This window comes from Drosophila miranda, chromosome XL (assembly GCF_003369915.1).
Source record: "Drosophila miranda strain MSH22 chromosome XL, D.miranda_PacBio2.1, whole genome shotgun sequence".
Classification (NCBI taxonomy): domain Eukaryota; kingdom Metazoa; phylum Arthropoda; class Insecta; order Diptera; family Drosophilidae; genus Drosophila; species Drosophila miranda.
The window spans coordinates 20,059,133-20,082,815 of record NC_046673.1 but is presented as its reverse complement, the minus strand read 5'-3'; the positions used below and the strand labels follow the sequence as shown (position 1 = coordinate 20,082,815).

At 46.1% G+C, this 23,683-nt stretch overlaps 6 protein-coding genes across 15 annotated transcripts; 3 read left to right on the top strand and 3 right to left on the bottom strand.

The window, feature by feature from the left end:
• Positions 1-406: 406 nt before the first annotated feature.
• LOC108151605 lies at positions 407-1,711 on the bottom strand. 3 transcript variants are annotated; one of them, XM_033386006.1, is made up of 4 exons: positions 1,302-1,676; positions 1,169-1,263; positions 760-1,107; positions 407-694 (listed from the first exon to the last, which is right to left on the bottom strand). In XM_033386006.1, the coding sequence occupies exons 2-4, from the start codon at positions 1,223-1,225 to the stop codon at positions 575-577; spliced, it is 525 nt and encodes a 174-aa protein (XP_033241897.1). In that variant the 5' UTR covers positions 1,226-1,263; positions 1,302-1,676; the 3' UTR covers positions 407-574. The 3 variants fall into 3 exon arrangements, with proteins under 3 accessions (XP_033241897.1, XP_033241898.1, XP_033241896.1); XM_033386007.1 differs by having other exon boundaries at positions 760-1,101; positions 1,169-1,711; XM_033386005.1 differs by having other exon boundaries at positions 1,169-1,676.
• Positions 1,712-1,975: 264 nt separating this feature from the next.
• On the top strand, positions 1,976-2,641 carry LOC108151824 (E3 ubiquitin-protein ligase RNF125-like). The gene is made up of 2 exons (XM_017280695.2): positions 1,976-2,186; positions 2,248-2,641. The coding sequence occupies exons 1-2, from the start codon at positions 2,078-2,080 to the stop codon at positions 2,499-2,501; spliced, it is 363 nt and encodes a 120-aa protein (XP_017136184.1). The 5' UTR covers positions 1,976-2,077; the 3' UTR covers positions 2,502-2,641.
• Positions 2,642-2,697: 56 nt separating this feature from the next.
• Positions 2,698-3,270, bottom strand: LOC108152219 (cytochrome P450 4d1-like). Its single transcript, XM_017281401.2, has 2 exons — positions 3,188-3,270; positions 2,698-3,114 (listed from the first exon to the last, which is right to left on the bottom strand). The coding sequence occupies exons 1-2, from the start codon at positions 3,192-3,194 to the stop codon at positions 2,828-2,830; spliced, it is 294 nt and encodes a 97-aa protein (XP_017136890.1). The 5' UTR covers positions 3,195-3,270; the 3' UTR covers positions 2,698-2,827.
• Positions 3,271-4,499: 1,229 nt separating this feature from the next.
• On the top strand, positions 4,500-20,591 carry LOC108164679. Of its 7 annotated transcripts, none has more exons than XM_017300537.2 (10): positions 4,500-4,657; positions 5,516-5,638; positions 15,495-16,267; positions 16,325-16,444; positions 16,550-16,630; positions 17,861-17,969; positions 18,039-18,298; positions 18,679-18,735; positions 19,264-19,531; positions 19,587-20,591. In XM_017300537.2, exons 3-10 carry the CDS (start codon positions 15,616-15,618, stop codon positions 20,164-20,166), a joined length of 2,127 nt encoding a protein of 708 aa, XP_017156026.1. In that variant the 5' UTR covers positions 4,500-4,657; positions 5,516-5,638; positions 15,495-15,615; the 3' UTR covers positions 20,167-20,591. The 7 variants fall into 7 exon arrangements, with proteins under 7 accessions (XP_017156026.1, XP_033247142.1, XP_017156025.1 ...); XM_033391251.1 differs by having other exon boundaries at positions 4,500-4,683; XM_017300536.2 differs by having other exon boundaries at positions 4,500-4,723.
• A 651-nt stretch (positions 20,592-21,242) lies between these two features.
• LOC108164706 (methylmalonic aciduria and homocystinuria type D homolog, mitochondrial) lies at positions 21,243-22,635 on the top strand. Of its 2 annotated transcripts, none has more exons than XM_017300580.2 (3): positions 21,243-21,408; positions 21,495-22,051; positions 22,116-22,635. In XM_017300580.2, exons 2-3 carry the CDS (start codon positions 21,509-21,511, stop codon positions 22,428-22,430), a joined length of 858 nt encoding a protein of 285 aa, XP_017156069.1. In that variant the 5' UTR covers positions 21,243-21,408; positions 21,495-21,508; the 3' UTR covers positions 22,431-22,635. The 2 variants fall into 2 exon arrangements, with proteins under 2 accessions (XP_017156069.1, XP_017156068.1); XM_017300579.2 differs by having other exon boundaries at positions 21,244-21,408; positions 21,492-22,051.
• On the bottom strand, positions 22,538-23,557 carry LOC108164707 (COMM domain-containing protein 3). The gene is made up of 2 exons (XM_017300581.2): positions 23,178-23,557; positions 22,538-23,096 (listed from the first exon to the last, which is right to left on the bottom strand). The coding sequence occupies exons 1-2, from the start codon at positions 23,347-23,349 to the stop codon at positions 22,633-22,635; spliced, it is 636 nt and encodes a 211-aa protein (XP_017156070.1). The 5' UTR covers positions 23,350-23,557; the 3' UTR covers positions 22,538-22,632.
• Between the last annotated feature and the right edge of the window lie 126 nt (positions 23,558-23,683).

Here is a 23,683-nt window from a genome sequence, read left to right as displayed (position 1 = left end):
CAAAATGGTTCTTATTGTATTTATTTTCTAGCAATATAAATATATAAACTGTATATGAATGAAATATTTGAATTTTTAGTCAAGTTGTTAATTGAAGCGGAGTTTAAAATATCCCGATAGTGCTATCGATACTATTGGTGGTTTCCACCATCGATAGTGGAAACTATCATTGCTATTGCCACAGTAGAAATCACGGCCATTTGTATTTATCCAAAATGGCCGCCAATGTGGTTTTTGTCCGATGTTTTTTTTTAAATCCAAGATTGAGATAAAAGGAAACAGGATTAGGTCTAGAATGCACTATAAAAATCTTTTGAATTGAGATTGAATAAAATGTCAATGACATTGCTTTTCCATCTCTGCTACACTGGCTATATTATGATTCGGCGCCACAAAACAGTTTTAATTTTTGCTTATTGGTACAAAGACTTTATTGAACAGGTCTCTTTAGCTTATCCACTAGCCATACATACTGTGAATGCATGTGCATGTTTACTTTCAAATGACACGACTCCATAGCGGAAAAGTTTAGTAAGTGTTGCCTGTGCGACCATCAGGGCGAAGCGCCCAGAGATTATATCCAGAAGGAAGTACAAGTGGTGTCTGTCTCCTTGGGACGGTCGAATGGCGATGGGGCCGCAAGAGCGGACAAATACTCCACAGGCTTACCGATATGGGGAGACTCCCCATCAATCTATCGAAAAGAAGGGGAACGGTTGGTCAGCATCTATGAACGAAATCGTGAATTTGTGGTCTTACTTTTTGTACATTGCAATTGCCTTTGTACTGATTATTAGGAGTTTCCTCGGGCTGATCGCCACCCAAATTGAGGTCACCAAACTTAAGGTCACCAAACTTGAGGTCACCAAACTTGAGGTCACTCAGCTTGCGGACACAGTTCTTCGAAGATATGTTGATATAGTCTCCAAAGGACAAAGTTTCCGAATGACTTTCCTGGGCCTCATCTTCACTTTGGGATTTGTCGAGTGTCTCATAGCTGGGCATCTCATTCGACCTCAGCGGGAAGTATTTCTCCTGCGAAATCACCCAGCGTTTAATAGCATCGTCCTTCGTTTTCTTATTTTTCCACGGTAACTGCGACTGCGACTTCATATAGCGTGTAATTTTACAGTGTTTTAATTGTTTCGCACAGATTTGATCTACTTACAAACTCCATCTCTGAACTCTCCAACGCGCAGTCGCTCTTGCTGCCAAAAGAATCCATTTCTACTCAACCGCAGATCAACTTCTTCTTGCCAGCCGTTTTGCGTGGTTTCTGATGGGCTATTTTGCGCCACAAGAGAATGTAGGGTTCAGTATGTGTAAGCGGGAGACAATAGGTGTTGTGCTTCGAAGAGGATACAGCTGTTGTCTGGCCTGTGAGTGCGAGTGTGAGCGGGATGGCGTCCTCTCGGCAGAGAATACAAGTGCGTGCTGCTGTTTTCTTGCGTTTTCCTTTGCTGATTTTCTGTCCTACTCTGCCATTCGCCATAGATTTGTGTTTACATATGTATGCATGCCAAAACTGCTCGTTTGCATATGTGTGTGTGCTTTAGCGCCTGTTTTAAACTATTTTATCCCGTTTGTCAATAGAAAGAGAAAACAGCATGTCATTTGTATACCCTTGCAGACGGTATATCAAATTCAAGCAGCGATTTGTAGCGCATAAATTATACGTATGTAATTATTAATAACACAGAACCGTTCAATTAATTTCATGCATTAGCAGGTTGAGTTGTGGATTGTGAGGGCATTACCATGCATGTACATAAGGGTTGTTTAGAATTAAACCCGTTTGTCTTCAGTTATTGTATCTATACCATAAAAATCCCAAAAAAATAACGGCTTTTAGTTATAATTCTGCATATCTCTTTTTTATTGTGGCTAAAAAAATAGTGATTAATTAAATAATAGCGCCAGGAGTTGGTAATTTGTTTTTACCGAACCGATACTATATATGTATTTTTACAGCTATCGATTGGTATTCCACTACAATCCAGTGGTGCCGAAAAACTCTTGACGTTTTCCCAATTGTAAAACTAAAACGTGTAGAAAAAACTTCTTGGAAATTTCCGACATGGGGAACTTTCTAAATACTGTGAGCGACAATACTTCCCAATCTGGCCCGAATGTTCCCGTTCCAATCGGGGTAGATAATTCCCAGGAGGAAGTTGAAACATCCACCAGTATGTCTACGAAATCTTAACCTCATTCAAGAGACTAATTTTTCTGCTTTTCCAATATTAGCCAATATTAGTTCTGCTAGCTCTAATACCCATAACCCATCGAGTCCGATGCGCAGGCGCAACGACGAAAACGAGCCTTCGGATGGGGACTACAAGTGCCCGGTTTGTCTGGAAAGCGTACGGGAGCCATTGTTGGCAAAATATGGACACATTTTTTGTCGCCAATGCATCGAAACCGCCATACGCTCCTCTCACAAGTGCCCAATGTGTAACATGAAACGGGACATAAGCGATGCAATGCGCATTTATTTGTAATACTGTAATTCGATACAGTACCAATGCTCTGTTAGTCATCTGGGCCTCTTCCTGAATTGTATTTGTTTGGTTTTAACTTCGGAAGGAAGAATGAGGAATTACCTCTGTTGGCTGTAAAAATAAACTTGGTGCTAAATACTTATAAGCTGTTCCTGGCTTTCATTGATTTAGGATCTTTTTCCCAGAAGAAAGCCAAGCCCAGCTGTACGTTTTAAGGGGTTTCATTATTATTTACAGATACAGAAATCGCTTTACGCGAGAATGCGATTGTGGTTAGTAGACGCGATCCTGCAGCTTGAACAGTAGCGGGTCCTTGGTGCGCAATATCAGTTCAGCAATGACCACAGGCGGCTACGTTGTGTCACCGACAAAGTCGATGTGGTAGTGACGCAGGACGTTGGCCTTAATCTCGAGCATGGCAAACTTTGACCAATGCAGTTGCGCGGCCCCGCAGAGAAGGGTATGTAGGCATAGGGATTGAGCTTCTCGGCGCTTGTGACTACATTGAAGCGCTCCGGGTTGAAGCTGTTGGGCTCACTGAAGAGCTCCTCGCGGCGACCCAGGTAAAGGGGCGAGATGCCGATGTTTGTGCCAGCGGGAATGCGTTTGCCATCTGATTGGAAGGTAGAGTATTCGGAAAATGATACCTTGATGTGACCATGGCCTGGGCGGGGTATGATACTTACTTATCATTAAAATGCATAATTAGGCCTAAAACATGTCAATCTGAGAATAAGTCATTAGTAATGTTTCAAATCAGCTTGGAAACCATAATTTTAATATTAATTTTATTTTATTTGATCAAACCTTAATTTAGACACAATCAAATTAAAGGAAGCATTTAAAATCATTGAATCATCACTGGTGTAAAATAATGTGTCTAGGGCTGATGTATTAGCTAGCTAGTAATGTAAAGCTAGTTTAGTAAAGATGAAGGATAGGATTATTTATATTATTATTAGTATTATTTTCCGCGGTTTAACTCAAGTTATTATACTGTTTAAATAAAGGGGGTTTAAATGGGCTACGTTCGTTTTTCATCGGTATATTTATTTTAAAAATGAGACGGTATATTTCTGTGGGTCAGACGGTATGTTGGTTCGATACACTGCCAGCTAAGATACCATTTCTAGCTCACACACCTTGCCAATTGTATATTTTTCATAGTATTTTCTAGCATAGGACCACTAACCATACAGAATACTGTATGGATAGGACTCACCGTCTTGTCCAATGCACCAATTCAGAAATCGTGAAGAAATGCTATTTACACCACATCGAATACAAATTCGTGATCAACATAGAATTCCCGATCCATCAAAATTAAATTATTTTTTTAAAATGCCGGAATAAAACCATTTCAAGAAGTGGATAACGGAACTTTTTCACACTGGCGCTTGATGAGGCTTATATAAAATAAACTGTTAATATGTAGCAAATTTGTAGTTAGCGTGTAGTTACCATGTAAGGAAATACATTTGGGGGTTATTGTTGTTGACCGGTTTTGTTTAAACCGGTTTTTCAACAAATAATTAAATAAAAAGAAAACCAAAAGTTAGCCAGTTTTGTTGGCAAGTGATTCATCAATCGGATAAAATTATGAGTTCAGATCTGAGGGTCTTAGCTAACTATTACTATTTAACCGAATGTCAAAAACGAGAAATATGAGGAATTTGAATATAATTCGTCAGTATTTTCACAGAATATTTTGAAATTTGTAACGTATTTCGGTATATTTCTAAGTGTCGAACGATATATAATTTTATCGATAGGTGCTCTCTCCTGCGACAAAAAAATGATTCGTAATTTTGAATGGGCTATAAAAAAGGGTATGGACAACAGGCAAAAAATCCAACGTGAATTGCACGGTTCGTACTAATTTCACCTCGCGAGTGAAGATAATATACCTTGATGACAAAATTGGCTTTTGCCTCCAAGGTATGTTGGGCAAAAGGGGTGGATTCTACAATCCATCAGTTGGCTTTTCTGGGCGTTTTTGCCCGTTGTTCACACCCTTTTTTCCTCCCATTCTGTACCAAATCCGTAGTTCCCCGTGTAGAGTTGGCTGTTTACTTTTGTTTTTTTTTTCGAACTGCACGCACCGACGACGGGTCCACACTTTATTTCTCTCCAATTTGTTTTGCCGGCATTTTGGCGTAAGTGTACTGAGCAGAACTCGACTGTATGTTTTTTGTTTTGTGCGTGCTGTTTAGTGTAAAAGTGTAAGTGACGCGCGCGCATTTTCGGACACTGTAATTTATTAATACAACCAGAGAGTTTTTTGAAACGGAACGCGTGTGTACCTATGTATAAGCACACACAATACACATTGTACCTATGTCTAGATAATGTTATCTTTTAGTTTGTTGGAAATTTTGTTGGTTTTTGTTGTTGTTTTGTTGTCGTGTTGTTGTGTTTTGCAAGTGAACGGCGCAGCAGCAATTTTTTTGAGATTTTGAATGGAGTGAGGAGAGCCAGAGCAGTGGTAGGATGGCGCGGGGCTGTGATCAGCTGAAGGTGAACCGGTTCGGTTTGTGGATACCGTTTCAAGTGCAACCCTATTGTCTTCTCTGCCTCCCCTTTGTTGTCCTATCCGCTGCTGAGCTTATGACGTCAGTGGAAGAACGCTCGACGGTAGATCGGCAGAGGGAGAGAGGGAGTGTGAGAGGTGACTCATCCTCCCTACCTTTTTGGAGCGCAGCCTGACGTCAGCGGGCAATTTTAGAGCACAGTCAGCGGGGACGGGACTATTTATTGTAGTTACAACCCCATCACAGGCCCGTTCCGAAATCACCAAACAACAAACAGAACGAAACCACTATATCGATGTGCCTCTTATCATTTGATGATAATGAGACATTCTTCCACCTGCTCCACACCGCACTCCGCACTCTTCGTGCTCTTTATGCTCTCCTCTCCCCTCTTCCGATAAGATAAGATATGAAATTTTTCGCATTTTTTTTTTTTAGCCCACTTCGTGTTTGTAAAGCTCTTCTTTTTTTCTCTCCGTGTAGAAGAACAAAACCCATAAAGAAATAAACAATAAAAATAGCCGAAAAAGTACAAACCGGTTGCACATATAATACAAAGAAAAACAACAAAAACCACGTCATTTGCGGACCCTCAACGTTCAACAGGTGAGTGTCCCATGCGGGGATTGTGGTACAAGTGGTGGGGGCCTCTAGGGCCTGTGTCGCCCCCACAACAATGTCTTTGTTGTACTTTCACCAAAAACATGTACACATCTATTTATAAACACTCCACTTCAGGGCCCGCCAAACTGATGACTAAAGAGAAATAGTCAATACCCTTTTTGGGTGGCCTTTTTTGTTCGAAAAGTTCTTGGAATAGTTTTCGCCTTAAGCTCCGAGATGTGAATCATTCGAGTGCTCAAAATGGGGGTACCTAAAATAAGAAACAGGCTGATTGGCTGTGAAAAATGTACCATAAGCGAACGGATGAGACTGTAAAAATGTTGCAAAAATTCGTATAATTTGTAAGAGTTGCAGAGAGCAAGTACCCGAAACGGAAACTTTTGTGCGGATTTATGCCACATTTTCTCCTTTCCAAGGGTGGCTTCTACTCATCTTCTACCTCATCTGAGAGATCGGATTACGGCGTCGAGCGTACGGGTCTCGGGGCTGTATCGTAGACAATTGTTCGGTGCAGTTGAATTTAAATTTCGAGACAGAGACAGAGACAGAGACAGAGACAGGGACAGGGACAAGGCTGTATAACGATATTGACCTCCATTAAGCTGAGCCAAAAACGATTACCCTTTATGACTGTCTCGTTCTCGGCCTCTCCGCCCCTCTGCGTCGCTCCCCCTCTCCCTCAGCAGTTTTATTATTTGAATTTCGTTGATAACTATTCTGTTTTGGGTTCTTTATTGTTTATTCTTTATGTGCGCTCTCAAATAATCCAAGTCCATTTCCGTTTACCCTCCGGACTAGTACCCTGGCAAACGGGCGTCAAGGCATATTGATTCGATGTACTACAAGTCTCCCATAAGTGATAGGCCTATGGCTACTTGTCATTTGCTGCTCCGTCAAATCTCTATAGAATCTCAATTGTTCCCTCGACCGAAACAAATCCATTGCCAAAGAAACCTTTGATTTGTCAGTCAATCGCTCGGTTTTCCTTGTAGAGTTAATAATTACTTTTCAATCTATTAAGACCCCAAAAAATAGTAAACCGTAAGAAACGTAACAAACGTACTGTAAGCGTAGTGAATCTCAAAAGAGCGTAACAAGATGAAACTGGAATACCACCCGGACATGACCGTGTCCCGGTTCTCTCGATTCTCCGTTCAGGTTATTCCCGTGGTGGCTTCTTTCCAGGCACCAGTCACCCTCGAGGATATCTTTGAGGAGGTGTACCGCAGGAATAAGGTATGTCCTTCCATTCTTCATCCACTGTTTGCACGATGTATCTGTACGATGTATCTGTACGATGTATCTGTACGATCCGCAGCCAAAGCCCGAAGACTGGCGCTTCTGGAACGGTGTGGCGGATAAGCTCGACATGGCCGTGAAGCGTGGCTATATCCGGGAGAATCGCGGGCTCTATAGCATGGTCCGTCCATTCCTTGATCTGACGTCGGTGGACCACGACGGGAGCTCTCGGGGCTGCTAGGAAGTGCGAGGAAAGCAGCTCTTCGACCCCTCCCCGAAATCGTTTGTTTTATTTCTGCGTGACCTGCATTTCGGTCAACGATTGTTTTGTTTAATGTTGATGTTGTTCCAGTGCCAGGGGATATTTCAACAATTTTAACGATGCCAAAAACATTTGGCCAGCCAAATTGTATACAAAAAAGCACCGAAAAACGAGGTCCCATAGCGAAAAACAGATACAGAGATACACAAACACAGAAATACACAAATACAGAAACACACAGACACACACAGCTACAGATGCTGTGAGAGAGAGAGAGAGACAGCAACAGCGGCAGCAGCAGCGACAGCAACAACGACAGCAACAGCAACAACGACATCGAGAGCGAGAGGGAGAGAGATACAAATAGAGGTATAAAAATGATCTCATTCTCAGGGTCTACCAGTATGCAGAAATTTCGATCATACACAACTTTTGGTTTTTGGTTTCCAGTTCTGGACTTGAGGCAACAAATTTTGACAGCAACATTGATTGAATTTATTTGTAACATATTTTAGAACCGATCAAAATTTATTCCGTGCCAAATTTGATTGAAGTCTAAAGCAAAATTTCGATTGAAAATATAATGAAATTTGATTTATCTAAGGAAGGTCTATCCACAAGGAAGGATGGAAGGGGATGGTATGGGATGCTGCCAATAACTGAAGGAGCTTTGGGTTCCATTCGCAGAGCAAAATGTATGAACAAATCTGCCATATTTCAATGAAATATACGGTTTTTCTACCCAAAAATTGTGAAGTTGAACGGAATTCAGTTGGATTTATATAAAATATATTTAATTAGCTGGAAATATGTATGTATATTCAATTTATAAACATTAAATATACCATTTAAAGACGCTTGAAAGTTAATTAATTATAATACGGCTAAACCGCTCTCTTAGTGGATGGACCTTTCAGATGTTTGCACAAAAGAACTCTTTAAAGACATTTCCTGAGCATACTAAACCTGAAAACATTAATTTAATTAACATATTTTTAGAAAAATGTAAACAGCAGAGCTGAAGGCCCCTAGTAGCCAGTGTTCGAAAAGTTTATTATTCTCATAGATGGTAGGGAAGATATCTCTCAATTTCTGATTGCAATTTCCACTCTCGGAGCAAATCTATTGGGAACCTCTCTATAAAGAAGGAAAGTTCTATTCTATTCATTCAGCAAAAATGCATCCCTAGAGATTCGCCTCCATTGAAATTGTACCGCTTTTTTCTCTGGGTATAATCTAGAGCCGTTTCAAATGGTTTCAATCTCCTTCCAGAGTGGAGATCTCCATTGTTTTGCTCTCCATATTTTGGCGAGTGTTTCCCCGAAGGCGGGAGACGGGGCTCCGCTAATCGGTGCGGTGCGGAGCGGAATCGATCGGATCGGATCGGATCGAATCGGTTCATTCAACCTTTGAAGAAGATACTCGTGCTCGAGTCCGTAGCACCCGTTGCTTTGTCCGACATCTGTCTATGGCTTTGGGGGGCCTCTGGGGGGCATCTGGGGGCCTCTGGGGTTGCTCTGAGTGGCGCTGAGGGGCCTCTGGGGGTGCTCTGAGGGGCGCTGAGGCACCGCTGGGGGGCTTTGAGGGGCTCTGGGGTGCTTTTGGGGCTCTGAGGGGCTCTGGCGGGCTCTGCGGGGCTCTGAGGGGCACTGAGGGGCTCTCGGGTGCTCTCTGTGCTTCTCTGAGGGGCTCTGTGGGGCTCTGGGGTGCTCTGGGGGGCTCTACTGCCTCTGCTGCCTCTCTGCATTTAAAAATACTCGTAATTTCCATTCGTTTTTTTCCCCTAGATTTGATTTGTTTTCGCACTTTGCCTCTTTGGGGCATTGGAGCGACTCCCTAGATTGAGGCGGGAAATGGGGCGTTGCTGTAAATTGATATGATGCCTGAAAAGGGGGCACGAGGGGGAAATGGGAGCCCAGAGCTAGTCTCATTCACGAGTACACTCAATGCGATAATCAAATGATATTTGAGACGTGAGTGGGGCACACATGCCCTGCCCCCGCCCCCCGTGTGTGTCTGTGTGTGTGTGGGGCAGCGGCATATTTGAAAGTTGTATTTGTAATTAGAGCCTAGAGGGGATGAGGGGAATGGAGACCGACCCCTACAACTGTAACCGGAACCGCTTTGGCATTGGTTTTGAGCAAAAGCTGCCTACATTTTGGCTGCTTTTTGGGGCACAGGGATGGGATATGGGTCGGCTATGGATGGGCTATGGATGGGCTATGGATGGGCTATGAATCGGCTAGGAATGGGCTAGGAATCGGCTATGAATCAGCCATTAATCGGCTATGGATGGGCTATGAATCGGCTTTGAATCGGTAATGGATGGGCTATGAATCGGCTATGGATGGGCTATAGATCGGCTATGAATGAACTTCGAATCGGCTATGGATCGGCTATGAATGGGATTTGGATCGGCTATGAATGTGCTTTGAATCGGCTAGGAATGGGCTATGGATCGGCCATGAATGGGCTATAAATCGGCTTTAAATTGGCTATGGATGGGCTTTGAATCGGCTATGGATAAGCCATGAATCGGCTTTGAATCAGCCATGAATCAGCCATGAATCTTCCATGAATCGTCTCTCAAAATGGGCCACCACACGTCTCCACAACAAACATAAGGGTTGTGTCCGAGTTGTGGCACTACTTATGTGCGTTATCCCCCTTCATCCCCCAAAACCGGAAGGGCTACTACCCCGCCACCCTGCCCCCTCCCCACCCGCTTGCCAGGCGTAATGTAGGTCACACTTTAGCCCACTCTTAAAAGAAAACCACCACTGACACAGTGAATGGAGAACCCATCTAGAAGACGGGGCCGTGTGGGGTGGAGCTGCATTCGGGGCTGTATTACGGGGCCATAAAACTGTCAAGAAACTGCTGCACAGTCGCTGCTGCTGCTGATGGTCTAATTTATTAAGCACCCACCCGCCCCGGCAGAGACCCCAAAGAAGCCAAGAACCACCCGCACACCCAGGCGCCCAGGCGCTAATTCCAAGAAGTTGGAAAAACAAAGAAGGACTTTTCCTGGGGCAAGGGTATATTGGTGAGGTGGATCGGAGGCAGGGGCAGGGGCACTCCATGAGAATCCAGGGGAAATGAGGGGCAAACATTAGTTCTTAGTGATCGACAGCCAGAACGAAGCCTCGTCTTCTTTTGCCTCTTTTGGTGCAGCTTTTTACAGGGTATCCCGCCTGCGTGGCCGGGTCCAGCCCGTGGCAAGTGCGATGTTGCGTGCATGCCTGCAATTGGACATAGGAGGGGGGTGGGGCATCCAACCAACCCACCCACGCATTGGAGGGGGTATATTGATCCACAGAGCTAATTGATCAACCGCTTCAATCGGCAAGGGGTAGGGGGTAGGGGTTAGGTGGGAGGGGGACCACAGATGACGCATGCCACTTGTGACGAAACTTGGTGCCACAACAGAATTGAATATTGCATCAGCCGTCAGCAAGAGGAAGACACAACGCCCACACGACACCCCAGCACCAGCCCCATCCACCTCCTCCTCCTCCTCCTCCTCCTCCTCATGGACTCAAAGGTGTCCCACTAAAGCGATGGATCGCCACACACACACGCACTTGCGAGTGTATCTATGTGGATTGTGTGTCTCGAGAGTATAAATATTTTCCCCACGATTTGCGCAAGAATCTGGCAACAAACGAGGCAGCAGCCAGATCCAGACACAACGACGACGCATGGGGCAGGCGAGATTTCAAATCTAGTTCTACCCCTCTACCCTCCTCTCTCCCACCCCCCCGGCCAAAGCTTAGATTGTACTTTTTCGAAGGTCAGGCGCCGCTGCTCTCACGAGTTCCCCCCCCCCCCCCCCCCCCGAACTTGTTTCACGATTAAAATAATCACAAAATGCCGCAAACATTGCGTCAGAGTCTGGGTGGGACGATGACGTCATCCCCAGTTTGATCGCCAATTCTCGATGAGACCGGGACCCCAGACCCCAGACCCCAGACCTCGGACCCCATCCGAGGGTCTCTCTGGTCCTCCAATTAAAAACATTCGTTGGGGGGCTTCTCTGCCATTCAAATATGCAAATTACGATTCACTTATTATTATATTTCATTTTTGCAGCCAAAGTTCAAGGAAAAATCTAGGCGACTATTGATTCCAGTGGATCGATGCCATGTCATTTCGTGGGGAATTCTGTAACGATTTGATGGGCTTTTTGCATTGATTTTTGGGGCCAGAAAAACACCAGTTCTTAGAATATATTCAGGGGAAAGTGAATTCAATTGGTTTGTGGCCTGCCAAGTGGAAAATAGTTATAGGATCTTCATCATAGAAATCGGCAAAAAAAAACATATTTTCCATAGCTGTTGATCTTTGAATTTCGTTAATCTTTTCCTAATAATAATCGTAAATTATGAGGCAGCCGTAGAGCTCCCTCCAAAATGAAAGCATAATCAAATGCTTGCAAATTGTTTTGTAAACAAATGAAAAGTAAATTCACTGTTCCAAGAACGAAAGACCGAAAGACCGCGGAGGGAGGAGCGCTGGGGCAGGGAGGGAGGATGTGGAGAAATAATCGTAATTTTGGACCGGCCTTGACATCATAATGGAGATGATTCGTAACAATATGATGAAAATGTCCAGAGATGTTCGGGGGTCTATTAATATATGGCCAGAAACTCAACAGATGCGACACGATCGCATTCTCTGTCCCGCCCAGAGTTGATTGGTAATTAATGAAACACTCAATCGGCAAAGCCATATGCCCGTGCCCGTGCCCTCTGCCTTATTTGTGAGTCAGAGAATTGCTTATTTGTCTGTCGTACTCGTACTCGTATATCGGTTCAATAGTTTTCCAACTTTGAGTCACGTTCCGTTTCGCCTCGGTTCCCCCAGCTCCCGGTTTCGCCGGTTTCTTGGGGCTAATTACAGCCGTGCAATCCATCCGTACGTTCCAAAAGGTACACAAAATTAACACAAATTATGCGGTAATTAGCGGTTGTTACTTTTTGTAGATAAACCACATAGATTATGTGTCCACCACTCGTTTGCTCATTTACTTTCATGAACAACGAGTATACAATGCAAATTCGACGGTTTTTCGTTGTTTGCCATTTCCCCATTACCGATTCTCCATTTGCATGCGAAACGAAACCGGGAAGTGGGGTTAGCGTCACCAAACAGTGTTGCAAAACGTGTCATTTTGGTGGTTACACAACACTGAAGGTCTCTTGGTCGTAGTTTTCAGTTGGAAGATGTAGCCATTTTGCATTAGCTTCACCAAACAGTGTTGTAGAACGTTTCATTTTGGTGGTTACGCAGCACTGAAGATCTCTTGGTTGTACTTTCCAGTTGGAATATTTTTTCGTTTTACTTTGTTGCTTCACCAGACAGTGTTTGGATGTTATACAACACTGAAAATGATTTTTTTCTTTGTTTCCCATTCCCATTTGCATGGGAGTGTTGCTTTAGTATTGTTATACAACACTGAAGATCTCTAAATATCTTTGTTGTCGGAAGATTGCTCGTTTTGCTTGCCACATGCTGCCGCCACTTCGCCTCACTTCCCACACTCGCAACAGGAAACCGCAAGTATTGGTTATCTACAGTGCATGCCATAAGTATGCCTCCGTACTGCCTGTACGATTGGGGTCACAGTTATAGAAATGTGGCAAAAGTTTCTACGATGCCTACGTGCCTCCATTTCGAATGGGTTCCGAACAACTTTTATCGCCGGGAGTTTGCTTTCCCATAGAGTGTTTCGAACATCGCAAGGGCTGTGTACGAAGGTGGGCACTCCATAGCTCTCTCCATAGCTATGGCCCTCTGTACACTGCTCAAGATATAGCTTCTCAGATCCTTCCCCATGCGAAAATCTCCCTGCCCTTCCTACATCCAAAGAATCAAAGGTTTCCTTTCATGGCCCTCATGGAAGCGTGGACTGTGGCTGATACGAGTGTGTATTTGTTGTTCCGATAAGCCTTTCCTCCATTTCACTTATGGCAACTTGTGTGTTTGCTATTCGTGTGGCCGCTGTTGTGCGCATGAGGCATGAGGGCGGGCTGTGGCCTGTCTGTGGGCAGGGTCTCCCTGTTCGCCCACTTTTCTGGCTCTGGCTCTCAGACCCGCAATGCAATAAATTCGAGTGGAAAAAAGAGTTCTTTAAAGAGAGATTCAAAGTGTGGGCTGCTGAAACGATGCTGGATGGTGGTACTCCCCTCGCCCCTCGGCCCTTGCCCCGCTCCTCCATATTGATCCCCTTCTAGCGCCTCTTTGCCTCCACAGTTTCCTGCTCTTTCCTCTGGACACGTGACTGGGGCTCTGTCAAGCATAAAATGTTTTCGCTGCTGGCAGCCAAACCTCTTTTTCCCTGCCCTCTGAACAGCCATCCATTCGACCTCTGGGAGTTACGCATCGCCAGGCACTGGCCAGAGGGATCTCCGAAAGGCCCCAAAAGATCGCCCAACTATAGGAAAACTCCCCAAAACGGTGGAGCGGAAGTGAAGAAAATGCACTTTCGAAAGGGGTACGGTACCCAGGGGCGGGACTGTACTCCATGTGCTTGTTTTTTGTGCCTGTTTTTTGTTTTTAATTGAAATTGCAGACCAGACGGCAAATAATTTCCGGCTCATGAAATTCGAGTGCTGCTGCTGCTGCACCCTTGACACACGAAAAGAAGTGGTTAAGGGGGGGTTGAAGGGGTTAAGGAGTTAAGGGGGGGGTTGAAGGGGTTAAGGGGGGCTTGGTTGTGCAGAATCTCTTTAATATAATTAAGAATCAAGTTTCTGAAACTCTTCGTCTGCGACTGTGACTGTCAGACTGCCAGTGAGGGTCTGACAAGCACTGGGTTTTGTTTAAAGTACAAATATCTGTAGGATGCCCATCTCTCAATTGCATCCGAACTATTGAACAGTAGACATTCGCTAAAGCGGACACTTAATTTGAAAGTAGAGACCCCGCCCTTTTAGCCCTACAATAATCTTAGAATACCATGGAGGAGGGCAGTAAATACGTACAGAATCGTATAGGAATACACAAAAAGGAACATCCCCCAGCGGAATGGAAGTACAGCAGGTGCTCAACCATTTCTAGAGAAAATAAGGGACTTTATTCAGCCTCCACAGACCTGAGCCCTTTCAAACTTTATTCCTTTCGCCGCTAGTCCCTAAGAAACCTCCTTCCTGCAAGTCCTGTAAGCCCTGTAAACCATCAGCAATCGAAATGCAGTAGATTTGAACCAGATATAGCCTTGGATAGGCCCCATCAAATCACATATCAAGGAGGGGTGCTACTTTTGGAATAGATGGATGGATCCATTCAACAGTTTTGCTCGAGAGAAGGACTCGTAAAGCACCCTTGAGGCACACCCCTGTGGCATGTGGCGTGTGGCATGTGGCATTCTCGAATGGTGGAGAGAAAAATGTAAATTTCATTTCCTTGGAATTTTGTTGGTTGCATTTCCCTTTGCCTTTTGCCCGGTTCATTCGCCTTTTCCCTGGGGGGGCACACACTCCCCCACCCCCCCCACCCCCCGTCCCCCTTCGCTATGTAAATATGCGGACACAAGCCACCCCCAACGCCCCAGTGGGTGGTGGTGCGGGTGTCTCTGGTCCTGTCTCTGCCTCTCGGTTTCTGTTGTCCCCAGTGAGAGTTCAAAAAACTCTTTTTGCGGCTGCTCTTTGGCCGGAAGTTGGCTTTTGGCTTTAATTGCGGGGAACAGGCGTCTGGCGTGCACCCCTCTCTGTGTTTGTGGGGGGAGGGGCAGCGTGCTACCAAGTTTTCCTATTGATTTTCCCTCTTGCGTTTCTTCGTTTGTTTTGGTCTCGTTTTATCGGTCTGTTTTGCAGGTCGAAAGCGAGTCACTGGGTCGCATTTTCCCCAGCAGGTGGGCGGGGATGGGTCGGGGTCTGGGGGGTCTTGGGGGGATGTATGACACCAATTAGTTATGAATTCTAATTTTGTTTGGCTTATTGCCAGAGCCACGAAACAAGAGACAACGTCAGAGGGCTCCCGTCCCAGGAGACGACGGGGGAGGCAACATTTGAGCCACGGGAATATGGAAATGCGAGTACCTGGCCCAAAAATACGCTGCCAGGCACAGTGAAAAGTCTTTACGAGGGATAAAGGCATACAATTCCAAAAAAGAAAGGAGGAGGACTTTAAAGATGGGGTTTCCAAAGGGCTGCAAGGGGTGTCCAATGGCAGACAGAAGTGTTTTCCATGTATATCCCTCCATCTATTAGATCCATGACATACACGCTCCACTGTACCTGTACCTGTACCTGTACCCGTGCCCCTCTGTACCCCTCTGTACCCCTCTGTTGTACCTTTGCTGACAATCAACAACTTTTGCTTTTCTTTTGGCAGCAATCAACATCATCAAGTTTTTCGGGCCCAAGGACATCCCATCGCCCATATAGACGGTCGGATCTGAGGAGAGAAAGGGAAACGCGCTTGGAAACGGAGACGTAGACGGAACCGTACAAATATGTCAGAGCGGAGAACTCACACACAGATGGGGCCGCCGCCGCCGCCCCCCAAGCCAAACAAATCGCAGACATCGAATGGAGGCAACGGCAACGGCAACGGCAGCGCCAATGGGGTCCTGCCGAATGGCAACAGCAACAACAACAACAGTTATAGCAGCAATAACAGTAACAACAAATGGCAGCACGGTGGCAGCAATAAAAGTGTCGCAGCCCCGCTGGTTGGCGGAGGCGCCACAGCTGGCGAACAGACAGAGAGCCAGAACACGAGCGCCTCTCGGAGGAGCCAGACACCGCCGCGGACAGAGCAGGTCGTGATGACGCCCCGAGGCAAGACAGCCAACAGCACGGTGATCCTCATCGAGAGGAAGCTGGTGGACGAGATCAACGACCGGGTGCACGTGGCCGGCGGCGATCACACGGGCATCATCATCAACAAGGACACGGTCGCCGGGCAGAAGAGCGCCAGCAAGGCGGCCGCCCTCTCGCTGGAGTTTCGGGTGTTCCTCGTCAGCGCCAATACGGGCAAGCACTCGCAGGAGTCGCGCACGCTGCGCTTTTGGTTCCGCGATTGGCTGACCAACGACGAGAAGCAGGCCCACATTGCCCAGGACTTCTTCAAGGAGCTCGTCAGTCCGCAGGACTTTCCCAGAGGTACAGTTCCGGTCGTTTTCGCTAGTGATGATTGACCTATCGCCCGCTCTCTTCCAGACTATGTGGGCTTCATCAAGAAGATCATGAAGCTGATGCAGCACGGCTACTCGGAGATCCAGTCGATCGAGATCGAGCTGCGGATCCTGGAGCAGACATCGGCCCCGCCATCGCGTCCGCGTAAGTACAGCCCGCTCTGAAACAGAGACCTGTTTCATCTGTCGTCATCTCCTGTTAATCTTTGATTTGATTCGACTCGACTCGACCCCGTTCCTGGGGAAGCAGCTCGGGATGGTTACATCATCTACTGCTACGGCGATTGCAATCGCAAGTTCGAGGAGGCGCTGCTGGCGCAGAGGAAAACAGGTGATGGCGGCGATCTGATGAAGGCCATTTGGCTGGACATGTACACGGATCAGCTGAGTGCCAGGCGGAAGTGATTGCCGCACTTCCGGTCCTCCCGCAACTAATCATCTAATCCGCGTGTCGTTTCCGTGGTTTCTGCCGCTTACCCCCCTTCCGACCACTACTTTTTCTCCCTCTCTCTCTTTTTCCACTCGTTGTTGTTTGTTCTGTTCTGTTTTGTTCGTTCCGTTTTTTCGTACTAAATGCACGCTCTAAAACCAACACTACAACAAAATCCAAAAGCACTGAAAATATAAATGTTAAAGCGAATTTAAACAAATATAATAAATACTGCTTAAACCAGTGGCTCGGCAACTGTACAACCTCTTCGGATCAAGCAGCTGTACGTGTATTTTGAAACTGTAGCAACTAGAACTGCTTGCTACTGAGAAAACTACTTGCCAAAGCTCGCACAACTGTGGGCTTGCCAAAGCTACCACAACTGTAGTTGGTGGTCCTTCAGTCATCGCAAAACCCAATGCCAAAGCTTCTGAACTGCAACTGCAATCAAGACTCCCACAACTGTGTTTACTGTATTTCTTAAGTAGTGTATGATGAACTGCTTGATGCATTGATTTTGAAACTGTTGTGGTAGGCTGCTCAAACAACAGTAATGTAACTTCCACCAAACTGTGCTGACTCTCAAACGTCGGCCGAGCCACGTGCTGTTGTCCTTGATGCTTGCAAGGAGCGCTTCCCAAACTATGCCTATGTTGAACTGCTTGCTCCTCAAAAACGCTACCGTGGTGCCCTGTGCTGCTCCAACTGCAGACAGTGCAGGTCGTTGCCTTTTGCAACCAGGAATCAGTGTCCATTGCGCATTGCGTCCCTCTGGGGCCCTCCCACTCCTCCGCCCACCCAAATGACACGTTAAGAGACCAATTTGTCTGCAGCCAGCAATTAAAATACGCTGCTTGGGCATTTTAATCGTCTCTCGACAAACGAAACCGCTCGGAAACACCCCCAGTGCCGTCCTCGTCTCTGTGCTAACCACCTGACCACACCCACTGCCTAACCAGCCCACCAGCCACGCCCACCTGCTAACATTGTTGCATCGTTCACGGATTCCACAGCCCCTGAAGCGATATGAAAATGCTCGTATAACCCCCGCAGCCAGGCGCCTTAGCTCCTCCAGCTCTGACTGTATCTGATCTGTACTGATGGTGGACTCTCTCTCCCTCTCTTTCGCAGTTTCTCTGGAGGAATCGCAGTTCGAATCTCCGCCGCTGACACAGGAGAAGGTGCTCGAGCTGATCGAGCAGGCCTATCCCAATCCCGTTTCGCCCGAGGACCTGGCCAAGTGAGTGTGGCTCGCATCCATCAGCCAGTGGAGCTTTCAACCAAAATTCCATGTCATTTGTTTTCGCAGGGACTACGGATGGAGCGAGCAGGACGTACTGCTGGTCATACAGTCGCTGCAGGAGCGGGGCCTGATCAAGTCGATGGAGTACAATGCCTACACCCGCATCCATCACGAGGACAAGGAGATCAAGGTGGTGAAACAGATGCCGACGATAGCCTCCAACAAGCAGCCGACGATTGCCATCATCACGGCGCAGTACTGCGAGAAGCTGGCGGTGGATGCAATGCTCGAGAACAAGGAGACCTTCGTTCGCTACACCACAGTCGGTAGGTGGAGGGGCCATTGATCGACGAACAATCGAATAATCGACTAGTCGATTGTGGACGATAGAATGCTGGCAAACGATTTGATGACTCGTTCTGTACCTCCTCCATCCTCAAGCTCCTCACTAATAATATCTGAACTCTCTCTCTCTTTTTCTCTCTCTTTGTCGCTCCTTCCCCCCCCTCTTAATCGTATCCTAACCACGACTTGGGTGGCAACCCCATCGCCATGAAACTATTACGCAACAACAATTATTGAATGAATTTGCATAAAATTATTGCTTGTTTTTGCTTGCCCGGCGACTGCGCGACACACGAATACCACAATACATTAACCTCCTCCACTCTGCCACACCCCATTCGAATGTGCATACCCGTAACAGATTCCGATCCCAATCTAACGAACACCCTAAGAAAATCAAAAAAGAAACGAAGATTTGGTAAGCCATACACGAGTCCCAACATTTCCAATATCCAATATCTATGTACGTCCACATCCACATCGTAAACTGTTGCACACAAATCGAGGCCAAGATTTGACTGCAAAAATAACATAATATAAGAAACATTTGTATGGGATATGGGCATTATATTGTACATATACGATGAGCTTGCAATAATTGTCAAACTCGGGGGAAACCTTCCTGCAAATATTGTATGGGGAGGACCTGGCCTGTTGCAGATCAACTTTCAAATTTGGCCTCGGATATGCTTCGTTCTGTGTTCTGTTTGTTTCCATGTTTTCGTGAGTTTTGTACTGTTTGTTTTGTGTTGTTATGGTAAAGGATTGTCCAAGGAGGGACTGATGTTTGTGTTTGTATCATTTTGGGGGATTGATTACGCACCAGTCACGCACTCTGTTCCATCACCCTGTACAAAATCCGACCACCCATGTGCCCCCCAATGAATCCAAGAATGAATGATTGACCGAGTTTTGTTCTTCCATTCTCCTCTCCGTCTCCGCGCAGGTGAATCGAATGTCTATACCTTGGGCAACATTGGGGCACATCGGATAGTGAGCACAAAGCTACCGTCGGTGGGCAGCACCAGGGAGGCGATGACTGCCACGGGCAACACGACCACACGGCTCCTGGGCACATTCCAAAAGGTGGACTTTGTCTTCATAGTGGGCGTCGCCGGCGGTGTGCCGCACTACACCGACTACAAGAAGCATGTGAGGCTGGGCGATGTGGTCATCTCGTACGTGGACAAACAGCGGGCACTCCTAAGCAACAGGTACGTGTCTGAGTCTGAGTCCGAGTCCGAATACGATTCAATCATTCAATTACAGCAAGGAGAAGCCGTATGTGTATTTGTACAAGAGCGGCGAGGATGTGAAGACCTATTTTCCGATCAACGACTCACTGCAGCAGATCGCCGAGAGTCTGCAGGCAAACATGGAGCTGAAGCGTCCTTGGGAGAGCTATCTGGGTCAGGCCCAGCAGACGCTCGCCCAGAAGACGGAGAGCGACTTCGGGCGGCCGGACCCCAAGACGGACAAGCTCTTCATGAACATCGGCAACAACGAGGTCATCGAGGTGGCCCATCCCATTGCCGCCGACGAGGTGAACGGTGTGCCCCGCCTGCGGCTGCATCTCGGTCCGATTGGCTCTGGCCGGGATCTCGTCCGCAGCGACGATCTGCGCACCCAGTTTGCCCGCAAGTACGGCCTCCTGGCCACCGATGTGGAGATGAGCAGCGTCCTTGACAGCATTATCGGCAATTGCCGCGAGAGCTTCATTCTGGTCAAGGGCATCTCCGACTACAAGGACGGCATGTCCACCCGCAAGTGGCAGAACTTTGCCGCCCTTTCGGCAGCGGCGGTCGTCAAGTCGGTCATCTGTGGCATGGATGCGCCCACCAATGTCTGAGCGGTGGCATCTCATCTACACCTTCATCCACTTCAGTTCAGTTCAGTTCAGACCAGTCCAATCCGGTCCCCACTTCCCATGCCTGTGCTTGTATTTCATTATTTACCCAACGGCGGACACGGAAAGGGAAGCGAAAGAGGGGGTTTTTTGGGAAATGGGCTGGAGGGAGGACTTCACCTGGTAAACCAAAATGTATGGCAATCGTGGGATGCGTGCTCGATTGCATTACGATTATAATATGTATGTTTGAGTAATATTGTATGTATTAAATAATTTCTTGTTATTTATTTTGTTATAACTTTTGTACTACAAAAACAATTTAATTTACACACACACACCCACACACACATATGACGTATATACATCTATTGTATGTATATGCAACATTAAATAAATATTGCAAACGCGCTTGCAACAACGAAAAACAGAGAAGTTTGTAGCAAGAACTACTTTCGAACTACCTTTTCGCTCATTCACTTTCAAACAATTTCTATTTGGCGCGCACCACTCGTATCCAGTCGATAGTATTGATAACCGAACTTGAATCGGGTGAGACACCCTCTTGACATATACACCAGTGTAGAAACCGTGTAGAAATGCCACTTAGAGCCAATTCCTGATCCAATTCCTTTGCCATCAAAATCTCAATTTTTTCGAAAATGTCGAAAAAAAACGGCATGTCAAAAATAGGATAACGGAGGTGTTTCGCACTGGCGCTTCCATGGGGCTTATATGAAAAAAAAAAACGGGCAAACATTTTTGAAACGTTCACATTTTCCCATCAGGTGTCGCCTTTAGTAATTACATTGTTGTCCCTAAACCTTATTTTATAAACAATCCAATAAAGATAAGAACTTAAAGTTAAACAGTCTTGTAGCAAATTAATTCAATAATCGAAAAAAATTATACATTTGGAGCTGAGCGTATTAGCTAGCTAGTAATATTCCATGGAATATCAAAATCGAGGAATATGTATAATGGAACTTGAATTCGTCAGTATATTTACGGTATATTTTCAAAATGAGACGGCATGTTTCGGTATATTTTTGAGGGTCGGACGGTATATTTTTACGATAAATCCTCGGTCACACTGGTCAAAAGTCAAAGTGAAATATAAAAATAAATAAATGTATTATAGTAAACAAACTATACCAGATTAAAAGTAAATTCTACGTACATTTTTACTTACTCTCGAATCCGTGCCATTATATAGAAGTACCTCATCCAGCCGCAACAAATTAAGTACGTATTGGGATATCATGACACTAGAGTGTGACACAGTGACCATTCCATTTTCATTGCCAATGATTTTTACGCATTTGCAGTAGCTTATGATATAATAATGTCGCGTTCACTGATTCGCACACTCGAAACTGTGGGCCGTAACTGGCATGTGCCGACAACAACCCGCATCCGCGGCCGGACTGGGTTATTCAGCGCAGATATTCCAAAGGCGGCCATGATGATAAGCGCAGTAAACTACTCAAAGCGCGGATCCCCTTCGGACGAAGGCAGTCCGTTTAAGATAGTGACCAGGAGTCGTGAGCTCGCCGACGACGATGTCAACAGCATTGAGTCCGAACTGAACTGGGAGTTGACTGCCACAAAGAGCAATCGCTTCTACTTGCCGAATGGCTTTGGCCCAGCCTGGCAGGGATATAATTCCACCATTGAGCTGATGGCTCCACTCTCGGAGATAGTGAATTTCAACAAAGAGGAAAATAAGGACAAGTCGAGCCTTGAGATCTCCTGCTGCCAGTGTCCCATACTGATACGTGACACCCTCATCGAACTGTTCCCAGTGCGCGCCGTTGCAAGCAAGGAGACGGACATTACGTTGCTCACCTTGAGCTATGATGGTGACATCGAAACAGGCGCCACCAAGGTAGAGCTGTTCAAACGAATACATTTTTTTGCGATTCACTAATCCTTTTACTCATCCTTTCAAGTTTGTGCTGGCCGCCAGAGACATCAGCGATCGTCTCTTATCGATGGGCTTCTGGGCGGACTTCCTAAATCCGTTCAGTGGACGACCCTACTTTATGCCCAAAGAGGATGCTATGTTGTACAAGCAGGATTCGCGCTTCCGCGGACTGAATATGAGTCTGACCATCAAAAACAATTGCATGGTGATTGCTGCCGAGGAGAATGACAATACCCACTTCTCAGGGGCCATTTACTGTACGGCGCCAAGCAACTACGATGTCCTATTGAAGATTCTGTCGCCCAACGACGAACAGCTGAAATATAACGGGCTCTTTTAACGAAAGACCGCTCACTACAATTATCTGCCCACCACATAAGAGAAGAGGAGTGGCATGGAGGCTGCTAAATTACGAAGCCTATTTGTGATTAGAACTGTGGTAACTGGTTAGATTATTAGCTTCGACTTTGTATATGGCTTACATAGACAAACGAATTGTTATTTACTGCGAGAATATACATTATAAGATTGTTTTGTTCCTACTATCTAATGGCCATTTGATTGCAATGCCTCTCGATCTCCTTAAGCCGATTGATCAGGGAATGTAGCTCCTCGGCGTTGCACACGAACTCCACAATTGTGATCCGTTCGCCGCTGCTTTGCTGAAACCGGCCAAGATTTATGCAAAACTGCGCAACTCCTGTACTGCTGGCGGACGTGGAGGACTTTACATCGCACACAATCCGCCACTGGACATCCGTGATGTGGGGAAAATTGTGTCCCACTTGCAGTTGACGCAGCACCAGATCCTTCCGATTGTCCTCGTAGACGCGTGTCAACTCATCCACGGCACTGCTGTGAACCGCGAGTCCCTCCAATTGCTGGCGGAGTGTCAGTCCATCCCAGGCATGCTTGGTGGCCAAGGCGTAGAGGGTAACGACGGCATATTCGCTTTGCTTGGCGCTGGCAGCATTGTTGGCGTAGATTTCAGGCACCGGTGCAATGGCTTTACGGAGTGGGAGTACGGATATGCATTAGCTTTAGATCACTTCGAAGAAGATAAAGCGGGTATAGTAGTCTTTCTCACTTGCGTCCGGATGAAGGGTCAACTTGAGGGAGTTCGCAATGAGAATCTTTGTGATGGGGGGCGTCAGAATCGTGCCCAGGTTTTTAAGGCCCGCCACCACGGTAGCCGAGATTAGGTTGCTGGCATCTGTGTCCGCCTCCACTGCGGGGCAACTCGCTGCAGCCGTAGCCATTAGTTAAGCGGCAAAATCCATTAAAATAAACAATACACAACAACAGCGATTCGCTGTGAACAAAAAAATTTACTTTTACTTTTACTTATGCATATATATGTTCAATTATTCGGCCAGCCTTTTTACTCTTCCACGGATTTTCGTCTTATAGTTCTTTTGTATAACGTATATTTTTTTTATTTATTTATTTTTTTTTATTTTTTTTTTTTGTCGCTGCTCTGTTGCTGGCTCAGAAATATACCGAAATGTACCATCTCATTTTAAAAATACCCGTATACAGACGAATTCAAGTTCCATCATACATATTTCTCGTTTTTTATCTTCCGTGGAATAT

Excerpts from the sequence above, each read along its gene's own strand:
- LOC108151605 (XM_033386005.1), bottom strand. The coding sequence starts at position 1,225 with ATGGATTCTTTTGGCAGCAAGAGCGACTGCGCGTTGGAGAGTTCAGAG. Across the intron at positions 1,108-1,168 it reads AGAGTTCAGAGATGGAGTTT|TCGCAGTCGCAGTTACCGTG; the intron begins GTAAGTAGATCA and ends CGCTATATGAAG. Across the intron at positions 695-759 it reads GCAATTGCAATGTACAAAAA|ATTGATGGGGAGTCTCCCCA; the intron begins GTAAGACCACAA and ends TCTTTTCGATAG.
- LOC108151824 (XM_017280695.2), top strand. The coding sequence starts at position 2,078 with ATGGGGAACTTTCTAAATACTGTGAGCGACAATACTTCCCAATCTGGC. Across the intron at positions 2,187-2,247 it reads GGAAGTTGAAACATCCACCA|CCAATATTAGTTCTGCTAGC; the intron begins GTATGTCTACGA and ends TTCCAATATTAG.
- LOC108164679 (XM_017300537.2), top strand. The coding sequence starts at position 15,616 with ATGTCAGAGCGGAGAACTCACACACAGATGGGGCCGCCGCCGCCGCCC. Across the intron at positions 16,268-16,324 it reads TCCGCAGGACTTTCCCAGAG|ACTATGTGGGCTTCATCAAG; the intron begins GTACAGTTCCGG and ends GCTCTCTTCCAG. Across the intron at positions 18,736-19,263 it reads AAAAAAGAAACGAAGATTTG|GTGAATCGAATGTCTATACC; the intron begins GTAAGCCATACA and ends GTCTCCGCGCAG.
- LOC108164706 (XM_017300580.2), top strand. The coding sequence starts at position 21,509 with ATGTCGCGTTCACTGATTCGCACACTCGAAACTGTGGGCCGTAACTGG. Across the intron at positions 22,052-22,115 it reads TCGAAACAGGCGCCACCAAG|TTTGTGCTGGCCGCCAGAGA; the intron begins GTAGAGCTGTTC and ends CATCCTTTCAAG.
- LOC108164707 (XM_017300581.2), bottom strand. The coding sequence starts at position 23,349 with ATGGCTACGGCTGCAGCGAGTTGCCCCGCAGTGGAGGCGGACACAGAT. Across the intron at positions 23,097-23,177 it reads GACCCTTCATCCGGACGCAA|CCATTGCACCGGTGCCTGAA; the intron begins GTGAGAAAGACT and ends CACTCCGTAAAG.